The 19,564-nt window shown below is 38.9% G+C and overlaps 1 protein-coding gene across 1 annotated transcript in view; it reads right to left on the reverse strand.

Moving 5' to 3' along the window:
* The window catches only part of LOC129282901 (diacylglycerol lipase-alpha-like), a 30,361-nt gene extending 22,536 nt beyond the window's left edge, over positions 1-7,825 (reverse strand). The window contains exons 1-5 of the mRNA XM_064114742.1: positions 7,782-7,825; positions 5,703-5,787; positions 4,210-4,422; positions 2,550-2,674; positions 1,312-1,462 (exon numbers count right to left, since the gene is read on the reverse strand). Coding sequence (XP_063970812.1) covers positions 1,312-1,462; positions 2,550-2,674; positions 4,210-4,422; positions 5,703-5,787; positions 7,782-7,825 — 618 coding nt within the window. The remainder of the gene's footprint in view (positions 1-1,311; positions 1,463-2,549; positions 2,675-4,209; positions 4,423-5,702; positions 5,788-7,781) is intronic.
* Positions 7,826-19,564: the final 11,739 nt, after the last annotated feature.

Raw genomic sequence — 19,564 nt, forward strand, 5'->3', positions numbered from 1 at the left:
CATATTTTCTATAAATTATAATCTAAGAAGTCCAATAAGATATACATATATATCTTTTTATTACTTTTTATTAAACTGATCTTGAAATCATGCAAGAACATCAAATTCTTCTTCATGAAAATGAATATATTCCTATGTCTAGGAGACATTATGATCTGTCATGCGACAAATTACAACCCATAAAGAATGTCTAAAGATACTTGTATCAACAACAGATGATGAAAGTGCTTCTAATCTGATGTGTTGATTGACTCAATATTAATTAAAAAACTATTATTGTTATTATTATTTACTAATAGACAAGAACTCTAACATGTAAATGATGATGTACATGTATTTATGGACAACAGTTACATGTCCATCACTGACATAAATACTAGTGATTTGCTTTTGTTCTACTGGATTTCAAAACTAAACTGAAAACTAATGGACAAATTATTAAGTTCTAATTAATTCTATATTTTGTTCTAAAGACATAGATTTTTCTTTTTAACAAAAGAATGGGGATATATAATGTAAGTGTTATGTATTCAACAGAGATGACTCTCTATGTTGTAGGTGGACACAAGTGGGTTTAATAGTTTCCATACAAAAAATGAGGGGTTGCGTTAGGGGAGGGGAGGGGGAAGGCAAGGAGAGGGGAGGGGATGGCAAGAGGAGGGGGAGGCAAGGGGAGGGGAGGGGAAGGGGAGGGGAAGGGGAGGAGAGGGCAAGGAGACACAGGGCTTGAAGTGGGCAGGGAGAAGGGGGAAGGGGGGAGAGAAGGGGATTTCTAAGAAACATTTGTGACAGAAGGACAACAAGAATCAAAACTTGCAAGCATGCCATGCAACAAAACTGAAAGGCAAAAAATGAGACTACAAAATGAAAATAAAGATTGGAGGAAGAGAGAAAAAAAATAATAAAATAGCATACCAGGTTTTCTGACTGTGACAGGCTTGATACACTCCCAGCTGATAAAACATCAGAATCACAACAAGCTTGGCTGCAAGGGGAAAGAGAGGGAGGCAAGCAAGAACAAAAACGACCACCACAAGACAATAAACCATCATCAAAGACATCGGAAGACCCCAACGACCCCGCGTCAAAGGTCATCATGCGGTCATCCATCTCCTCTTGGAACGAGAGGCTCGTCGTGAGGCAGATGCCTGATTCCGGGGTCTCGGCATCAAGCAGGGTTTTATCACCCCTGGAATTTGGAACGTCCCTCTTCAAGCCCCCCTTTTCGTTGGTCCGCCCAACCAGGACCAAGCCCTCGGTATCTAACCCATAGCTTTCGGTGACAGAGGAGTCCTCTTTATTGCTACTGACCGAGACATGGAATGTTGCGTAGATGATGTCGTTGTTGCTCAGGCCGGACATCTTCTTCAGGGCGGCAAAGTTGCACATGCAGCAGTTGTCGGCATCCGGGTCGGACGTCTCGTCTAGGTGGTAGTGACGTCTTCTTTTAAAACAACAGCATCTGAGGAACGAAAGGATAAGAACAAGCTGGTTGAATGAAATATCAGAGTAACAGTTGATTAATTCTTGCAGTCAACATTTATGCCTCTGCCACTGCCAGACCAAAAATATATCATAATCATATATTACATTTATGCATATTAATAAACACAAACAGTTGACTCTTTAATTAAAAAGGTGGGATCATTACTGCTGTAACCCTAGTAACAAGACTCAATTTAGTGCACTTTGAAAAGAATATTATTATTATTATTTATTTGGCCATAAAAAACATGCAAAAATTTTACAATGTTATTACCAAAAAAAAATTGAAATTGAATAATTAAATATGGATAAGTAGAAACGAAAGAGAAGAAGAATAGAGTAAGAAAATTGTTTATCCATGGGCCAGGGCTCGCAAAAGTAAATTTCAGTACTATTGCCCAGAGGCATGCGAGCCCTCATGAAAAACCCATTGAGAGAGTATTGCACATTCTGGTATATAAAATTACACATTATTGAAATTCAAATAAAACATATTCAACAAACATTATTAACAAGTATGTAACACCAGGCAAGATAAAAGAAATAAAGAGGGGTATTGGGTAGAATTTGAACACCCATGCCGGACTGACTAAAGAATATGCGTAAAGAAAAATGCGTGCATTTATCAATGGATACTCTCTCAATATACGCATCAAATTAAGTGTAATCAATGCAAGAAATCTGCAGAATCCACAGTTTCAAACTAAAAATTTAAAGCCACCTTTGTGAATAATAATAATAAACAGTTCTTGTATAGCGCATATCACATTATGAATTATGTCTCTATGCGCCTCCAAAGGACTTGGATATTATTACCCCAGCTGTAGCTTGACAGCCATAATTACTAAGATTACAGCGCACACACATTTCAAGGAATAAATTCCTGCCAGGTACCCATTCACCTCACCTGGGTTGAGTGCAGCACAATGTGGATGAATTACTTACGGAAGGAAACTACGCCATGGCTGGGATTTGAACCCACGACCGTCTGTTTCAAAGTCCGCAGACTTATCCACTGGGCCACAACGCTCCATTTGGGCCAAAGAGCTGTTGGTAAGACTTACCGGCATTCTCTTGTCATTGTACAGCATCCTTCAGCACCGTAGACCATCACATAGCCCTTCCAACCATAGGATGCAGCAGCAAACTTGAAATAATAATGAAGCTCTTCAAACAGATCCATGTCCTCCTGAAATATCAACAGGGTAGAATGAAAAGTGAATTCAAAGATGCTTCTATCGATCAGCTCACAAAAAGGGTAGGTATTCATAAAAGGGCCACCCATTTATAATGACCACATTCTCTAAAGACTATCCACATCCTTCTTCTCAGACAAAAGGAACATTAAAAGTTATCTCTAAAGACCACCCTTCAATTTGGACCATTGCCAATAAGAAACGACTCATCTTGACAACCAGTCTATAAGGACCCATACCACCCATCAATAAGGGCTACCCTTCTACAAGGACCAGTGGCCAATAAGGAACCACCCATCTTGACAACCAGTCTACAAGGACCCATACCACCCATCAATAAGGGCTACCCTTCTACAAGGACAATTGCCCAATAAGGAACCACCCATCATGACAACCGGTCTACAAGGACCCATACCACCCATCAATAAGGGCTACCCTTCTACAAGGACCAGTGGCCAATAAGGAACCACCCATCTTGACAACCGGTCTACAAGGACCCATACCACCCATCAATAAGGGCTACCCTTCTACAAGGATCATTGCCCAATAAGGAACAACCCATCTTGGCAACCGGTCTACAAGGACCCATACCACCCATCAATAAGGGCTACCCTTCTACAAGGACCATTGCCCAATAAGGAACAACCCATCTTGGCAACCAGTCTATAAGGACCCATACCCACCATCAATAAGGGCCACCCTTCTACAAGGACCAGTGGCCAATAAGGAATAACCCATCTTGACAACCAGTCTACAAGGACCCATACCACCCATCAATAAGGGCCACCCTTCTACAAGGACCATTGCCCAATAAGGAACAACCCATCTTGACAACCAGTCTACAAGGACCAATACTACCCATCAATAAGGGACACCCTTCTACAAGGACCATTGCCCAATAAGGAATAACCCATCTTGACAACCAGTCTACAAGGACCCATACCACCCATCAATAAGGGCTACCCTTCTACAAGGATCATTTGCAATAAGGAGTTGCCCATGTAATGAGACAACCCTCCATCAGTAAGGACCAACCTTCCAGGAAGACTACCATTCCATAAAAACCATTTGCCAATAAGGAACCGTCCAATGACTAAGACAACCTGTCCATGAGGATCATTCCCACCCTTCTATTGGGACCATCCTAAAATGACCATCTGCCCATTTAATAGGACTACTAGTCCAGAAGTAAAAGTACCGCTCTACTATGCAAACCACCTGTCAATGAGGGCAATCCACCATTCAGGACCTATATGTCGAGTTTTACAAAATAAAGATTAATCAACAATTTCAAATTGGTAGTTTAATACAAACTTTATGAGGTAATCAAACTACACCAGGAAAATAAATGATTGTCATGAGTGGAGTCCTACATACCGTTCATTACACTTATTATCAAAGGCCTGTTGCAAGCTACTACAAGAAGCAATATAGTAAAATTGTGGCATTTAATTGGCTGAGGGATAGATTTTCAGAATTTGCCATTGATCATAAGGTTTGTGAAAGAGAGACAAGGGGTTAAACATACAGATTTATGGAAGTCCAGGAACTTGGTCTCAGGTGTTACAGCAACACCTGACAAGAACTTGAAGACACTGTTCTGAGGCGAGTTCTCTATGGCTCTTCTCCGTTGCTTCTGCTCTTCCCTGAGGAGCATAAGACCCGCCAGGACGTCGGTGGGAACGACGTCCAGGTCTCGAAAGAACTCGGAGAAGAGGATGGCAATGTCTGAAAAGGCACTCTGTTCAGGAAGAAGGGGAAAGAATTCGGTGTTTAAATCTTACTGAGAGTTAAATCAGAAGGGATCAGGTATCTTAATGAACACCAAGACCCAATAATAAATAATAATACTACATATGATTTATATAGCCTCTTTTCCATTTTGATTAAATGCTCAAGTTTACAAGTGGTTTTGAATTTGTAGTCTTAAGCCGTAGTTTGTACAGAATTCATGTACTACTTATGCATAATTCAGCACATATCTTGAGAAAAGAACTAATAATGAATGCACTCTTTTATAACAGCAGGCTAAATTGATGCTTGTTACTATGGTGAGAGCATTAATTAACTCACTGTTTTTATTTAATGGGAACATGGTTTATGTTACTTAATTCACATGAATAGTTCGCAATACTTTTGGTTGCTGTTAAAAAAAAGGTATATGTAAGCTTTCATTATTGGACGTTTCTCAATAAACATACTGAATTAAACATCATTAATGCATGAAATCTACATAAAATATGGTTTATGAATCAAAACCACCTTTGTAAATTTGGGGTCCATGTCTATAGTATCAAGATTGCCAAATACCCTTCCCATATTAGAATGCATTGAAGTAGAAGAGGATGATCTGAATTTCAAAATATAGGATCAGCGGGAGAACTACCAATCCCTCCTCAGGAATACATACATGTATGATGATTAGGAAAACCCCACTGTAACCCACTGAAGATCACTGTAAATGTTCTATTTACTCCATTTAATAGTGCACATACTATTTTGAATGGGAATTGGTTGAACTGGATGAGAAGATACTTAATAATGAAATGTACTATAATGATTTGTGGAATATGAATATGAATAAATAAATAAACAAATATATTGCATGTATCTGCAGGTAAATCTTCATTAAATCTGCATAAGTAGAATTTAATGAGGTCTTGTTCAGTTATTTGACAAAGCACAGCATTTTTTTGGGGGAAGTATTCAGATATCATGAGACAGATCACCACTTTCACTTACATTTCGTTGACTTTGAACACAAATATACGGTTCAGTTTTATTGCTGAGTTTTGCCACGTGTGAACAAGCATTAAAGGGGCACAGGGGGGGCCCGCTTTATAAAGACTTTATGGCAGCTACCATGGTAACGGGGCTCAGCAGTCCATCACAATCAACGTATCCATGGTAGTTACATAAATAACAATTACATCTCCTTGTGAAACCAGGGCCCCTGAATCCAATAAAACTGGATCGGCGGACAATCGGCAAACCCTGGAGGCGAAGGTATCAATGACTTACATCTTGTGTTTCTCCCGAGGAGGTGCAGCAGAACCAGAATCTCAACCTCTTATCCCAGTTCTGTTCATACTTGGCACGAGTTCTCCTGGAAAGGGGAGAATGAAAAAAGTTCATTGACTGTTACCCGAGTGTGACACAAGTCCAGTTCACATTGGAGTAAATGATCATGTTCATAAGGACTTGCTTAGAATAGATACTTGAAAAAAAACCTTCTGTTATAGGGGTCTGAGAGTTAATAATGATGATAATGATAGCTAGTTTTTATATAGCGTTTTTCCCAGAATGGCTCAAAGCGCTTAACAGCATATTATTACCCCGGTCATTGAATTCATTTTCAATCCCACACGAAAAGTGCACAATTTCCACTCCCTGGGGAGCATTCCTTGCATTCATCACAGCCTCATAATGGTGCTGGCATCCTACCGGGTACCCAATTAGCACCTGGGTCGAGTGTGGCAAAGTGTGGATAAACGCCTAGACCGCGGTGGGATTCGAACACATGACCCTCTGTTTACAAGGCGAGTCAGAACGACTACACCACGGCTCTTCGTCTTAATTGAGAGTTGAGAGGAATTGTCTCGTTGAATATCTTGGCATTCATAATATTATGTTTACATGCACTGTGATTTCTATTCTAGTAATAGGCTAATAATTATCATAGTAATGATAAAAAAATAAGTTCTAACAAATCAGAAATACATCTAACACTTGACAGACATAATAGCCCAGTCATCGGATTCTGGCTTTGCCAAAATACAATGTGCAAACTTTCTCCATTCCTTACGGGGTCTTCCAGTAAGAGTTTTCATGCTAAAATGCTACAAAGTATATACTACATTACCCTTTTCTTCTTACTGGGCACCCATTCAACACCTGGGTGGAGAGTGGCAAGGTATGGATTGATGCCTTGCCACAGGACACTAGGCACCAGTGGGATTCGAACAGACCACCCTCTAATTACAAAGCAAGAGCTAGAACCATCACTAAACTGTTTTTCTTTCTTAAAATCAGTGAAAAAGATGGCATGTTGAATCTGAGAAATGTCAGAAAAAATCTTGGAATCGAACCGGTTATATACCACTTCTGCCCAACAAGAATTCCTACATTATGTATTTTTATTTTCATCATGACCAAAGTAGCTGCCAGCCAAGCAGTACATGTAGATGACAGCTTCAAATTCCAAAACATGGTTCAAAGATTTTTTTTCTGACTGATTTTCCAGATCGAACCTTACGTGATCTATTTCACTGGATGCAAGCCAGGAATATCTTCACATTAAAAACAAGTTTGTCCACCACTTCAAGATTGATTTTCATAAGCAGTTTTTGCTGGTACAACATGACAATAAGAATGTAAGAAATTTCAATGATTTGATCTTTAAGGTCGCAGTAGAAATGCGAACCGACTCAACACCTAACACCTGGGAGCACACCCAGTCCATGCCCCCCCCCCCCATTTAAAGAGCCATCACAAATATTTAGCGGAATATATGTTGTGCATACACGCAGAACCTTTTTCGTTCATCAGGACCTTCCTGTTTTTTGTTGCTTGTCATTTTTTTCCTGACATGAATCGCCATCAATTGGAGGTGAAGACCTTTTTTGTGGCGGGGGGGGGGGGTTGGCTTGTTAATTTTTTTTTCTGTACAAAAATCCCCCCCCCCTTGGAAAATCGTGGATCCACCCCTGCAACACCTCAAGTACACTCTAAAAACATAAAAGGCGAAAAGGGATAATGAAGGGTGGAACAGGGCCAATAAGTGACAGTGTTTTTCACCCTTATTAGGCCGTGTTTATGCTTCCACTTTTCAGGCCAGAATCAACGTTTCCATACGTGATTAGTCCAAAACACGGTTGAGTCCATGCTTACTTTCATTTAAACGACGTTTCAAAACGCCGATCGGCAGCTCACAAAAAGGTGCGTTTGTAAGCGTAGTTTTGCCAGAATCAGGCTTTCTGGGGAAGTATAAACAGAACCACGATCGTAAACGTGTTTAAATGACGTCGTTTGTTACATGCTTCCGGTGAGATGAAAATCCGCAGGCAAATACAGTCGCATTGCTCCAAGGTCCCATGTTACCTCCACGGAATTACCACTCCCAGAACCACGTTTACGATCGGCATTTTGAAACAACATTTGAAAATGCTGATTCTGTCCTCGCAATGGAAGCATAAACACACCCTTATTAAAAACACCGTCACTCCTCTGCCATTTTAAAGGGTGATTTACCCCTTTCCATCCTTTCATTTTTAAGAGGGTACCTGCATGTCTGGGTTAAATATCCAAGGACGAATCGACATACATCATCAAGCATTGTATTTACATAACTGCAAGGTGTTCGGCGATCTAATAACAGGCCTTTCCTCTCAAAGCTGAGAAGTTGCAGGCATTCTTGTTGTCAGCTGTATGTACAGCAACAGTGGTGCTAAAAACTTAGTGAGCCCCATTAGAAATTAACAATTAAAATAAAATCAAATTCTGCCATCTTTTAGATATTTAATTGTAAAGTCAGGTGATAAAATATTACATTCAATACAGTTTGTTTCTCTGGGCTTGCCAGACATTGTAGTGTTGTTGTCTCCCGGGGGGGCCACTTTCATTGACGAGTGGATACCATGCACGACCACGGGGTCTTGAAAAGCACCCTAAACACGTATTTTCCATATTCTAAAAATGCACCCCTTAACAAGTATTGACGTGTGAAACCCTACCCTTAACAAGTATTGGAAACAAATACTATTGGCAAGTATTCCCAGAACTGAGCCCCTAAACAAGTACAGCGATGTATTTCCATATTCTGAAAATGCACCCCTTAACAAGTATTGGAAACAAAAACGATACTCTTAGTAAGTATTCCCTGAAATGAACCCCTAAACAAGTACAGAGATATTTAATTGTTATGTCACGCGTCCGTCGGTCGTCTGTTTTACCTTTAGACACCATTATTTTGGTTTATAACGGCCCCACCTTCCACACCTCGCGCAAATCGGACTCTAAACACGTAGTGTTGGGGCAAAAAGGACATCCTTTATAAAACATTTTGATTTTGTTTTATCATCCCCGCATATTTGACCCTAAACACGTATATTTTTCCGAGCGAAATAGATACCCTTTTTTCAATATTTTTGTGTTTTTGACACCCTTATCACGTTACGTATGTAACGTGCCCTATCTTGAAAAAGACATCCTTTTTACGTGTTTTTTTGGTCGCGCATGGTATCCACTCGTCAATGTAAGTGGCCCCCCGGGTGTTGTCTACATTCAACGCTCAGCATGAAGGAGTGCATTTCTGGTGGGGTTCACCAAGAAATTACCTTGGGTTCGCTCACTTTTTTAGCACCACTGTATAAGCCGTATGGACAAATTTTCCTGGTGCAAAGATATGCAAACATATTAGAAAACAAGCAGGTGAAGTTTTAAATGGGAACAAGAACATATATTCCCATTTTCAAAACATAAATTGAAGAATCGGGGGAGGGGGTTCACAAAGATTTAAGTGTCACTATAACTGCACTTAAATTACCAGTTATGTATGGTAAATAACGCACCACCACATTGGTCTATTCAAGCGGATAAGATGCACTCTATATCGCATATCAATCGATGAGATTATGTATGAAACATCATGTGAACACTGGCACAGAAACACAACTCTTTGTGAAATTAAATAATAGGAAAATCACCTGATTTTTATCCCTCTGTTATTACATTCTTGCCTTTACTATACTATAGGGGATGAGGAATACTTAGAAGAGACAAAGGGACTGCTTTTAGTTTTACTACATATTTATCACTTATTATCTGTTGATCAGCTGTACTTTTTCTAAAGCAAACTAATAATGTGTATGCTGCTTTTTTATTTGTTCTTATTTATTTTTATTTTTAAATTACTTCTATTGTTTATATGTGATTTGTTACACAAAATCATGAAAACTCAATTAAAAAAAAAAAAAAAAACTCTTGGTGAAATACCCCCTGATCACTTCTTTAAGAGGATCTAATGGATAAGATTCAATAAGAATGTAATGCATCTATCTTTTGGATGACAAATTACAAATTTACAGCGATAGTCAAAAGAAATAAACTGACTCCTTCACACAATAACCACTTTTTTTACCGGTAACTTTACAGCTAGCCAGGGAAAGTAAAGAGCATGTCAAACTATTTTTAAACACAAGGGCTAAGGTATTTTTTGTGTGTGAATGTATTCAACTTTGTGTAAGCAAAATGGGCCATATTTCAGTCTTATAGTATGGTATAATTTTTTTCCTATGTGAAAGATCCCATTCATTTTTCAGTTCTTTATAGACCAAGTGATCTTTTTAAGTGCTTTGTCAGTATTGACTGTTACAAGCTACTGAAATCCTTGCATCTGATTGGCTGAGAGCAAGGTAGGTTCATGAAAAGCTACCCTACCCGAAATCCAATACATGTATGCACGAATAGTTCATTCACCGTAGAAAGCTAGATGCACATGAAATCTATCCCATCCGTTTTCCACCCACTTAACCACGCTCCCGCCCCATTATCTGTTCACATAGCAATCAATTAACATGGTGTTGAGGTATCACTGATATGGAGAAACTGGGTTGCTTTGATTGAATGGACCACGTTAAGGTGTGACAAAGTAGTTTGCTACGGCGATTTCTCTAGTTCGACTGCCTTTGCACATTACCAGGATCCATAACGCTTAGCGATTGATTGCAATGCATATGATTATTTAGCATTGTTAAAAACAAAAAGGATTTCTTGAAATCTTGGAATCAAGATTAATGATCAAATGATAACAGAAAAGGCCATGCACACCTTTATAATCTTTTGCTAAATCAGCCCCTTTAGGGTCTACAGAGATTTAGGATGATTTGGGGGCATATGGGACATTAGTGCTGTTATCGATAACCTCTTTATCGCTAGTCCTGTCGATAATCGCATGTTTTTTGCCACTTAGCGATATCGATAACCTTTCTCTTAATCGCTAGAGGGTATTCATTTGTCTCGCAATCTACTCTGGTCAACAAAGAAATTCGTGATCACTCTCGCAAAAAGTGTTCACTAGCTTTCTAGGAAATTCGTGATCACTCTCGCAAAAAGTGTTCACTAACTTACAAGTTCACAAGCTTTCGAGTGCCTCTGCAACTTTTTATCAAGTGACGAAAATTATCTGATACGGTAGTCAATTTATACCAATCCCCAGGACCGTACGCACGAACGCGGGGACAATAGGTGGGCACTGATCCGTTATGTGATTGGTCGGGCGTATATGCAAATAAGCCGGAGGTATATGCAAATACGCCGCGAGTCGGCAATATGCAAATAAGACAAAATTGGCGGGCTCGCTAGTTTCCCGTGGGTGGGGGTTGAATAGCTGAGCGGTCCCTCGCTCGGTCGGGTCGGCGTGCACTGCCAGGTAAGGGGGTATTGTGCTGTCGGATGGTTCGCATCCAGAAATTGGGGATGTCGATCCCGCTGTCTCTGTTGAAGTTGTTAGGACAAAGACGTATACTAATAGCCTCCTTAATCCTGCGTGTATACCAATGTCTTTCTTTGGCAACGCAATGTACACCCTTCCAATCTGGGTGGTGTTGCTTCTCCCAAGCATGTTCTGCCACCGCGGATGTGTCGATTGGCTGTAATCGAACATCGCGCTTGTGTTCAGAAATGCGTTCAATTATCGGTCGGGCTGTTTCACAGATGTAAGACCCGTCACATCCCTGGCAAGGAATGTTGTATACTACGCCATCACGTCTGTGATCACGTCCTTGTTGACCATAGTAGATTGCGAGACAAATGAATACCCTCTTGCGATTATTTCATTCCGCAATAATGAACCTATTTAGTATTAACCTTTCTCTTGTTGTCGATAATACCAAAGATACTACAAGGGGAAGATCGGAGAGTACATAGACGTGTAATGAAACGCTCGGGAAGAGCGCCCCACAGCGTTAATAACGACCTTTTTTTACCTTTACTTATCGCGAGATGGTTGTGTACAAAACATGAGGGAAATGGTGAAGGAATAGACGATTTTTACATTTTAGAAATTTTTTCATTCAATTTTTTTTCTTAAATCAAAGATGAATATATTTCAGAGGTTTCTGGGTAAAAAAAGGTGGAATTATTCCTATGCGCCACCCTTGAGCCCTCTCCAAAATCCCCTCTCTCATTTCCCCCATATGTTTTATACACAGTCGGGTGCCGATATGCGAAGGTTTACTTACTCAACGCTGTTGGGCGCCCTTCCCCATAAGCATTTATCGAGCATTTGGGAGCGTTTCAAAAAAATTGCTGAGGTGTTCGATCTTCCCCTTGTAGTATCTTTGATAATACCCGCTATTGTGTATGGACATGACAGTGATTTTCTGTGATCACGGAAAACGCGTTACTGGTTCAGTGGCAGATACAAATTTCGACCAGCGTGAGTATTGTGACATCGCTATATGCATAAAACATGCATGTTGATCATGTTCTTTTGTTGATAGTTATCGATATCGGTAAGATATTTTTAGCGAAATGTGGACAGAGATTTTTCTTACCGGTAACAGCACTATGGGACATATGCCTCCAACTTTCTTTGCCAGGATAACAAAGGGGGCTTCACTCACACTAAGCTTTCATTACGATGCAGTTATTACCACATTTTACTTTAGAATCATAAGATTGAAGGGTTCACATAACTACAAAACCTGATAAATGAATGACAATAAAAAAATGCATTTCGGGCAATGCATTATCTATAGTACATGTAAACCCCCTCCCCCCTCCTACAGTTGTGCCACAACGTTCTGATCTGACAAAGAATTGAGCCATGTTAACAATGGTTTAACTTTGAAATCCTGGAAAAAATCTTTTCTTTGATCACAACGCTCACGCACCAGTGTCCCCACTAATGAAGTCTCCAATTATCCCTTCTATTCCCAGAATAACCCTCTCTCACTGGCTAACTGGTTTTGTGATATTTGTTGAACTGCTTTGTAGACATACTGGTTCAATCTTGGACTTCATTAGTTCTTCCTCATGACATTTCATTACAAGTAATTCACTTTGATAAAAGATCCCTTGCTTCTAATCCGTTATTACGAAAGCTTTCAGACGTGTCTTTAGCGCATTATTGCAGTAACATTATATTTCTTTGATCAGAAAGATTCCACATGGCTGTCCCTCACTAACAAAATGCATTCTCTAAAATGCCTCTTCAACCTACTGTTAGACCCTGTTCTCACTACCTTCCTAAAACTAGATTAGTGGAAACTAGATTAGTGGAAACTAGTTTAGGTGAAACTGGTTTAACGTGTAATGAGAATGGTTAAAGCAGTCATTGAAGCGATCTTCCAAGCCGGTTCAGAAAACCACCTCGCGATGTAGTTTTCAAGATCGCTTTGCCTTGTTAAACTGGTTTTAGCGTGAGGACACAACCATTCTTCAAGAAGCAATCTTCTGACATTTTGACGCGCTACTCCACACACTGTTGGTGTCACCAGAAACCTGTCACCCCACCGAGAACGCTCCCGTAGCAACAAGACCGCTTTATTGTGAAGTGGTTTTGAAAACCACCTTCTGGTAATCAGGTGAGAATGCTAGCAAGGCAATCTTCCAAACTGGTTTCCTGGACCGGTTTCCAGGAAACTTGTTTTAGAAAGTATAGTGAGAATGGGGTCTTAGATCTCTCTCACTGGCTAATTGGTCTTTGCGATATATGTTGACCTGATTTTATACATCTATTGGTTTGATCTTGACCTTTATTTACTCCTTCCCATGACATCTCATTACAAGTACTTAACACAGATACAAATCTGTAGCTTCTAATCAATTATTAGGAAAGCTTTCAGACGAGTACTCAGTGCTATAACAGCACTATATAGATTAAAAAATACATGTAAATCACTTAATAAGTTCATGTGATTGGTGTGATCTGTGTTGAAAAAGATAGTCCCTTCAACCTTCTCTTTGATTACAGTTCCGGCACCACTGTCCTTCACTGGTGAAATCTTCCAAATGCAACTTTAGTTGCAAACCGCCTCGATCACAAGCTAAAAACATCAGTTGATTATTTCCGTATTAACACCGCCCTGAAACATATCCTTCGGGATAGGTTCCTGAAGTTACGCGCATGCGCAGTACGGTCTGATAAGCAAGCAAGATGCGAGATCCAAAATCGCTAGCTCAGCAGCCACCCACGGCACCCGCCACCAACTGCCAAAGTACCCGCGACCTTGGGAAAATCCCTGTGAAAGTTCTCGTAATATTGACAAGTACCTAAGTTAGTGGATACCAGTATTTTCTTTTGGGGAGATTACACATAATTTGCTTTCACCCTGCCAGAATAACTGGAAATGACAAACTTAGAGGTGGTCTGAAACCACCTTTTCATACCAGAATATATATCCTCTCTCTTGCTGGCTATCTGGCCTTTGCAATATTTGTTGTACTGATTTTGTAGATTTATCGGTTTGATCCTGGACTTCATTAGTCCTTTACTGGCATGACATCTCATTATAGATACTTAATTCAGATATAAATTGATGGCTTCTCAACCATCATTAAGATAAATTTCAGACAATTATTTAGAGTTATTGTAATGACACTAGATAACCGTCCATCAGTTTTGTCTTTTATTATATAATTTCTTCTTTGTTACATTATGCCTTGAGTACTCAGTAGAGTGGATTTGTGCGTCATTAATGATATATTGTATCAATTTATATGAATAATTACTGTTAGAATTATGATTATTTAGGATAATTATTCATTGACCAGGAGTGAAGACATGAGGAAGTATGAAAGAACTGATGAAGCTTGCTTGCAGCCTCACACCAGGCATAACAAAACCGGTAAAGTTTCATAATTGTGAAAAATATTCTTCTCATAATAATGTCCATTTATATAGCACAGTTACTATGTGCATATACTCAACTGCGCTTTGATTCTTGGTATCATATTATCACCCCGGCTGTAGCTGAGCCGCCATTTTAATTGGCGCTAAAGCATTCAAGGAATAAATCCTACCGGGTACCCATTCACCTCACCTGGGTCGAGTGCAGCAAAATGTGGATAAATTTCTTGCCAAAGGAAATTACGCCATGGCTGGGATTCGAAACCCACGACCCTCTGTTTCAAAGTCCGGAGACTAATCCACTGGGCTACAACGCTCAACGCTCATCACATATAATGATAATATTCATGAAGCGCAAAGATGCTCAGGTTGCTTCAGAAAAGAAATATGATAATAAATAAGAAGTAATATATGATCAAATATCAAGTTAGAGTAAGTTTGGAATTGAAGAAAGTGCATTATTATGAGGCTTTTTAAATTTAAGAACATTAGCCATTTGACTGCTGATTTGTAACTTAGGGTGTGTTCAAAGCAACATGAATCACGATTGAAAACTCAATTACAAAACACAGAACACAAACACGATCAGCAGTGCACTGTTCAGTGTAGAAAATATCAAGCTAAATAATTTGTCGATCGTCTTTAAATGTCCGGCTTTCGTTAGTGCGCAGTTTGACCCATCACAAGAAAGGTCAATTCTGGCACCTGCTTGTGTAGGCTCCCACTACGAGAGGAAATTTAAAGACATTTCAAAACTCAATTGTGTTCAATGTTGCATTCGCGATGCTGGAGGTCGTAAAATCTGAGCTGATTGCATTTACAAATTATGCATCTTTTCTGACGTTTAAATTTTCCTCAGAATCAAGATTTGAAAGATGTTACTTTCACGCCCTGGAATGGAGGACATTGAACACTCCCTTTGTTTCTCATTTTATCTGCGTTCTGTAATCAAATTTTCAATCATGATTCATGTTGCCGTTTAAATTTGGAAACCCACATCAAACACACCATTATTCTTTAGGGGAGGGGCTGCAACTTGCGTATTTGATTTCTCTAAAGTATGTAAAGTAACTGAACGGTTCCCACCCTCATGCAACGATCACCACAGTGCTCACATTACACGTGTGAACAACCCCTCTGAAATGGAACAAAACACTTTCAATGTCAATACAAATTTCTCTTAATGCCAATATTAATTCTAAAGACAAATAATGACCGCACTTAGCCTAAATGGAATAAATCATTGTAAGTGGCCTGCATGTGGAAGTGGATGTCAATTACGCCTGATAATACAGGATCTTTACTAAGAATGCAATTAATTCCAAATGCCATGATGAGCATCTAAATTCCAGAAGGGGATACCACTTTCTTAATTAGATGTGTTCGTGTTACACAGGAATGACCAGAAGTCACCACATAACCCTTAAGAATGTCCAAATTGTCATAATTTGTTTGTACTAGTGGTTGAACATTTAGAAATTTCAAAGCAAAAAATTATATCATGAGGGGTCTAACTAAAGATTTGCAAGAAAATGTGAGAGGAATAGCAGCTGATCTTGTTCATGGTTATTTTAATGGACATTAAGCAAGACTGTACACATTCTGTTAAATTATATTAATCATCCTTTAGCTTTACAACTGATTCTAAAATTAAAAGTTAAAATATGACAGTCTTGTGTGAACCGAGCTCTTAGATTTAGGACTTCAATGGCAAATTAAACCTGTATCACTTCTAAACTTAAAATTTGACACTTTTGTGTGAGCTAAATTACTAGATTAATACAATACAATGTTTGATAGTGCATGATCTTTAAACTTAAAATATGGCAATCTCGTGTGAACCAAGCTACTAGATTAGGACATCAACGGTCAATTAAACCTGCATGTAGCCTATCTTCATGGGCGGTTGATCATGCAAATAAAATGGCCTTAGCTCAATGAATATTGACATTGATGATTGGATAAACAGGACCGAATCCGTCATCCATGGGTGAAGATATCTAGTGATAATTAAGGGAGAGTGGTAGGATGTGATTACTAGGTGCTTTCACACCGCCTCGAAGTTCGTCAGTCCCAGGTATTCTCTGATCGGGAAATTTACCCGATCAGAAAATACCAGGTAATATTGGCGATGTGAAAGCAAGTTACGCGCAATCTCCCCGAAAGAAAATACCCACTAAATAGTAGGTACTTGTCAAAATTACGAGAACTTTCGCGGGGATTTTTCCAAGGTCGTAGGTACATGTATTTTGGCAATGTGAAAGCAATGTACAGGAACTATTAGCCCAGTGTGTAGTTGGGCGCGGGCGCCATGGGTGGCTGCTGAGCTAGTGATTTTGAATCTCATGCCTCGCTTGCTTATCAGACCATACTGCGCATGATCATAACTTCGGGAACTTATCCCGAAGGGTATGTTTCAGGACGGTGTGAATGCAGGGATAATTAATGGGTATTATTTAGCCTAAAAAGGTTCTCGTTAATTTAACAGGGATTCTTATGATCGGGGCGGTTTGAAACCACCTGATGATACAAAGCAGGGCCAGTATTGGATTCATCACTTTATAGCATTTGACTTCTGCAAGCCAAAATGTAAGCCAAAATTCTTATGAAGAACCCATTGTGATGTCACATTGTTGTTGCTTAATTAATAACATGCAAGTATTATCCTGTTGCACCAAAAACAATACTTTATAATTATGCCGGGCGTCGTGGTCTATTGGTTACGACTATCATCTTTCAATCAGAGGGAGGTGGGTCCAAATCCCAGCCATGGCGTGTTTTCTTTCAGCAAGAAATTTACCCACATTGTGCTGCACTCGACCCAGGTGAGGTGAATGGGTACCTGGTAGATCTATTCCTTGATGTTTAAGCGCCTATGTGGGTGGCTCAGCTACGGCAAGGGTGATAATATGATTCCAAGTATCAAGTGCAGTATAAGGACCATGTTATTATTATTATTATGTGCAGCTCATGATGACTGCGCAAAACACCCCTACCTGCCTATAAGGTTTCCAAGTTATTTGACCTATTATGTCTCCTTGAGATGTATCTTGAATGTAAGGTAAAATTTATGAATTGAATATCAAAATTGGCTAGATATCTCATCTGACCAATTTCTAAGTAAAATACTTTCACTAAGTAAAAACACAAAGTAAAAATACCTTTTTTTTCTTAAGTATTAAACAGACGTCTGGTCCAGTATATTAACAGCTCATCCATTGATTTAATTTGAATATACAGTTGATTCTTTTGCAATTATTCAGCAGCTCCTTAAAAAAAATGCATTCAATATTTTTAGCCTTACGAGAAAAAACAGCACGACTCAATACCCTACCCTTAAACCAATATTTAAGAAAGGTCAAGAAAATATCCGATATATATTGCTTTTCTAATATGAACTGACATCTGGAAGCCGTATTGACATCATTGTGCATCATTGCTTTGATTTTTTTCTTTTGTGACAGGTTCATAAAGACGATCTTGAATGGAAGCTCATAACGCTCAATGGCTGAGGGCAATTTTGAAGACAGAATTCGAACAACTCTTGCAAGCAAACAAGAAAGCCTTGTCATTCTGTTTTCTGGTTCATTTATTGAGGATTTCTACGATCATAATAGATTTGAAGTGGAAAGAAAATGAATGTAACATCTGAAGGTTTCCATGTTGAAAAGAAGAGAGAAGTGGTTTCACGGTACAATATGACAAATGATCATAAAAAATGAGCACATTATATTTGATTACTTACAAATAAAAAAAGGCAGGGCAATTTTCCTCATCAGGCATCCACTAGGAGATCTTTATTCAATTGCAACTAAAAAATCAAGCATAAGTTTCTGGCTGAAAATCAATGCAAGCTTGATTGCAAATCTTTCTGCAATTTGGGTTAGGGGAGGGCAACAACTGGGGCAACAAAAATATGCTCAAAGTTTAAAAAGCATGCCTTAAGAAAATTAAGTAAATGCTCAAAAATTTTACCATGTTCTTGAAATGAAATTGATTAATTTGGTAAGCACTTGCTTGAGATTTTTGTAACTGTTTTATACAAAGTGGTGCAAAATAAAATGGTTTTCAAATCACCCATTGTAAGTAGCATGGCCATTGATAGGAAAATAAAAATTCACAGCTTGGGTCAGTGTTCAGTCATGACCATCAAGATATTAATAGCCAGTTCTGATGCCCCCATTAAAATGTCATGAGTCCACCGGACCAGCGGGGGTTCCATGTGGAGAAGATAATTGGTTTTAAACTTCCAACTCGGGTAGATGTGGTCCACGTTGTTAGCAGAAATTGACGGGTTAATAAAATGTATTTCAATACCTTCGTTAAACAGCTCAACTGAAAGTCTACTTTAAACTAAGATGGGATAAATAAAAGAAAATAAAGAGGAAAGGGGCAATTAAATTTTGAGCAAATTTCCAATTCAAACTGGGTTCAGGGATAGGAATTTCATTGTGAATAGTCAATGAAAAATCCACTTTGTGGCATATCTAAAGATTTTGTTCCATCATTGAAGTAAACTCTGAGATTTTGATTCCTCCAAAGCACTTTTCTATTTCCATGTCAATCAAATGTATTGTTCTGACTAGTATGACCAAATTAGGGGGAAATTCTATCTTCTGGGATAAAACAAAGGAAACAAATATGTTTTTTTCTCTTGAGAAATTATTTCCCTCAAAGCACAATATTGTCAATGATAGAGCTAAATTCATGTATTTCAAATATTGACCGAAATCAATTTTTTTGCTATAAGTTCCAGCTATAGTGTAATGAGATAGATATCTAGTCCTGATCCGAGCTCTCTGTATCTCAAAATAAAGCACATGTTTTCATGTCAAAGAAGACAATTCTTTTGTGTTTCATCCATGGCAGCCATGACATTTGATTTTCTAATCACACAGCAGATTATCACACTGCTTTTTTTTATAAACTGAAGGTTTTGACACAACAATAGCGATAAAATATTTCCTGTTTAATTCAAAGAAAATGTTGATCAAAACTTTAACAGTCAAGTCAATGGCTCACCACATCATAG

This window comes from Lytechinus pictus, unplaced genomic scaffold (assembly GCF_037042905.1).
Source record: "Lytechinus pictus isolate F3 Inbred unplaced genomic scaffold, Lp3.0 scaffold_20, whole genome shotgun sequence".
Taxonomy (NCBI): domain Eukaryota; kingdom Metazoa; phylum Echinodermata; class Echinoidea; order Temnopleuroida; family Toxopneustidae; genus Lytechinus; species Lytechinus pictus.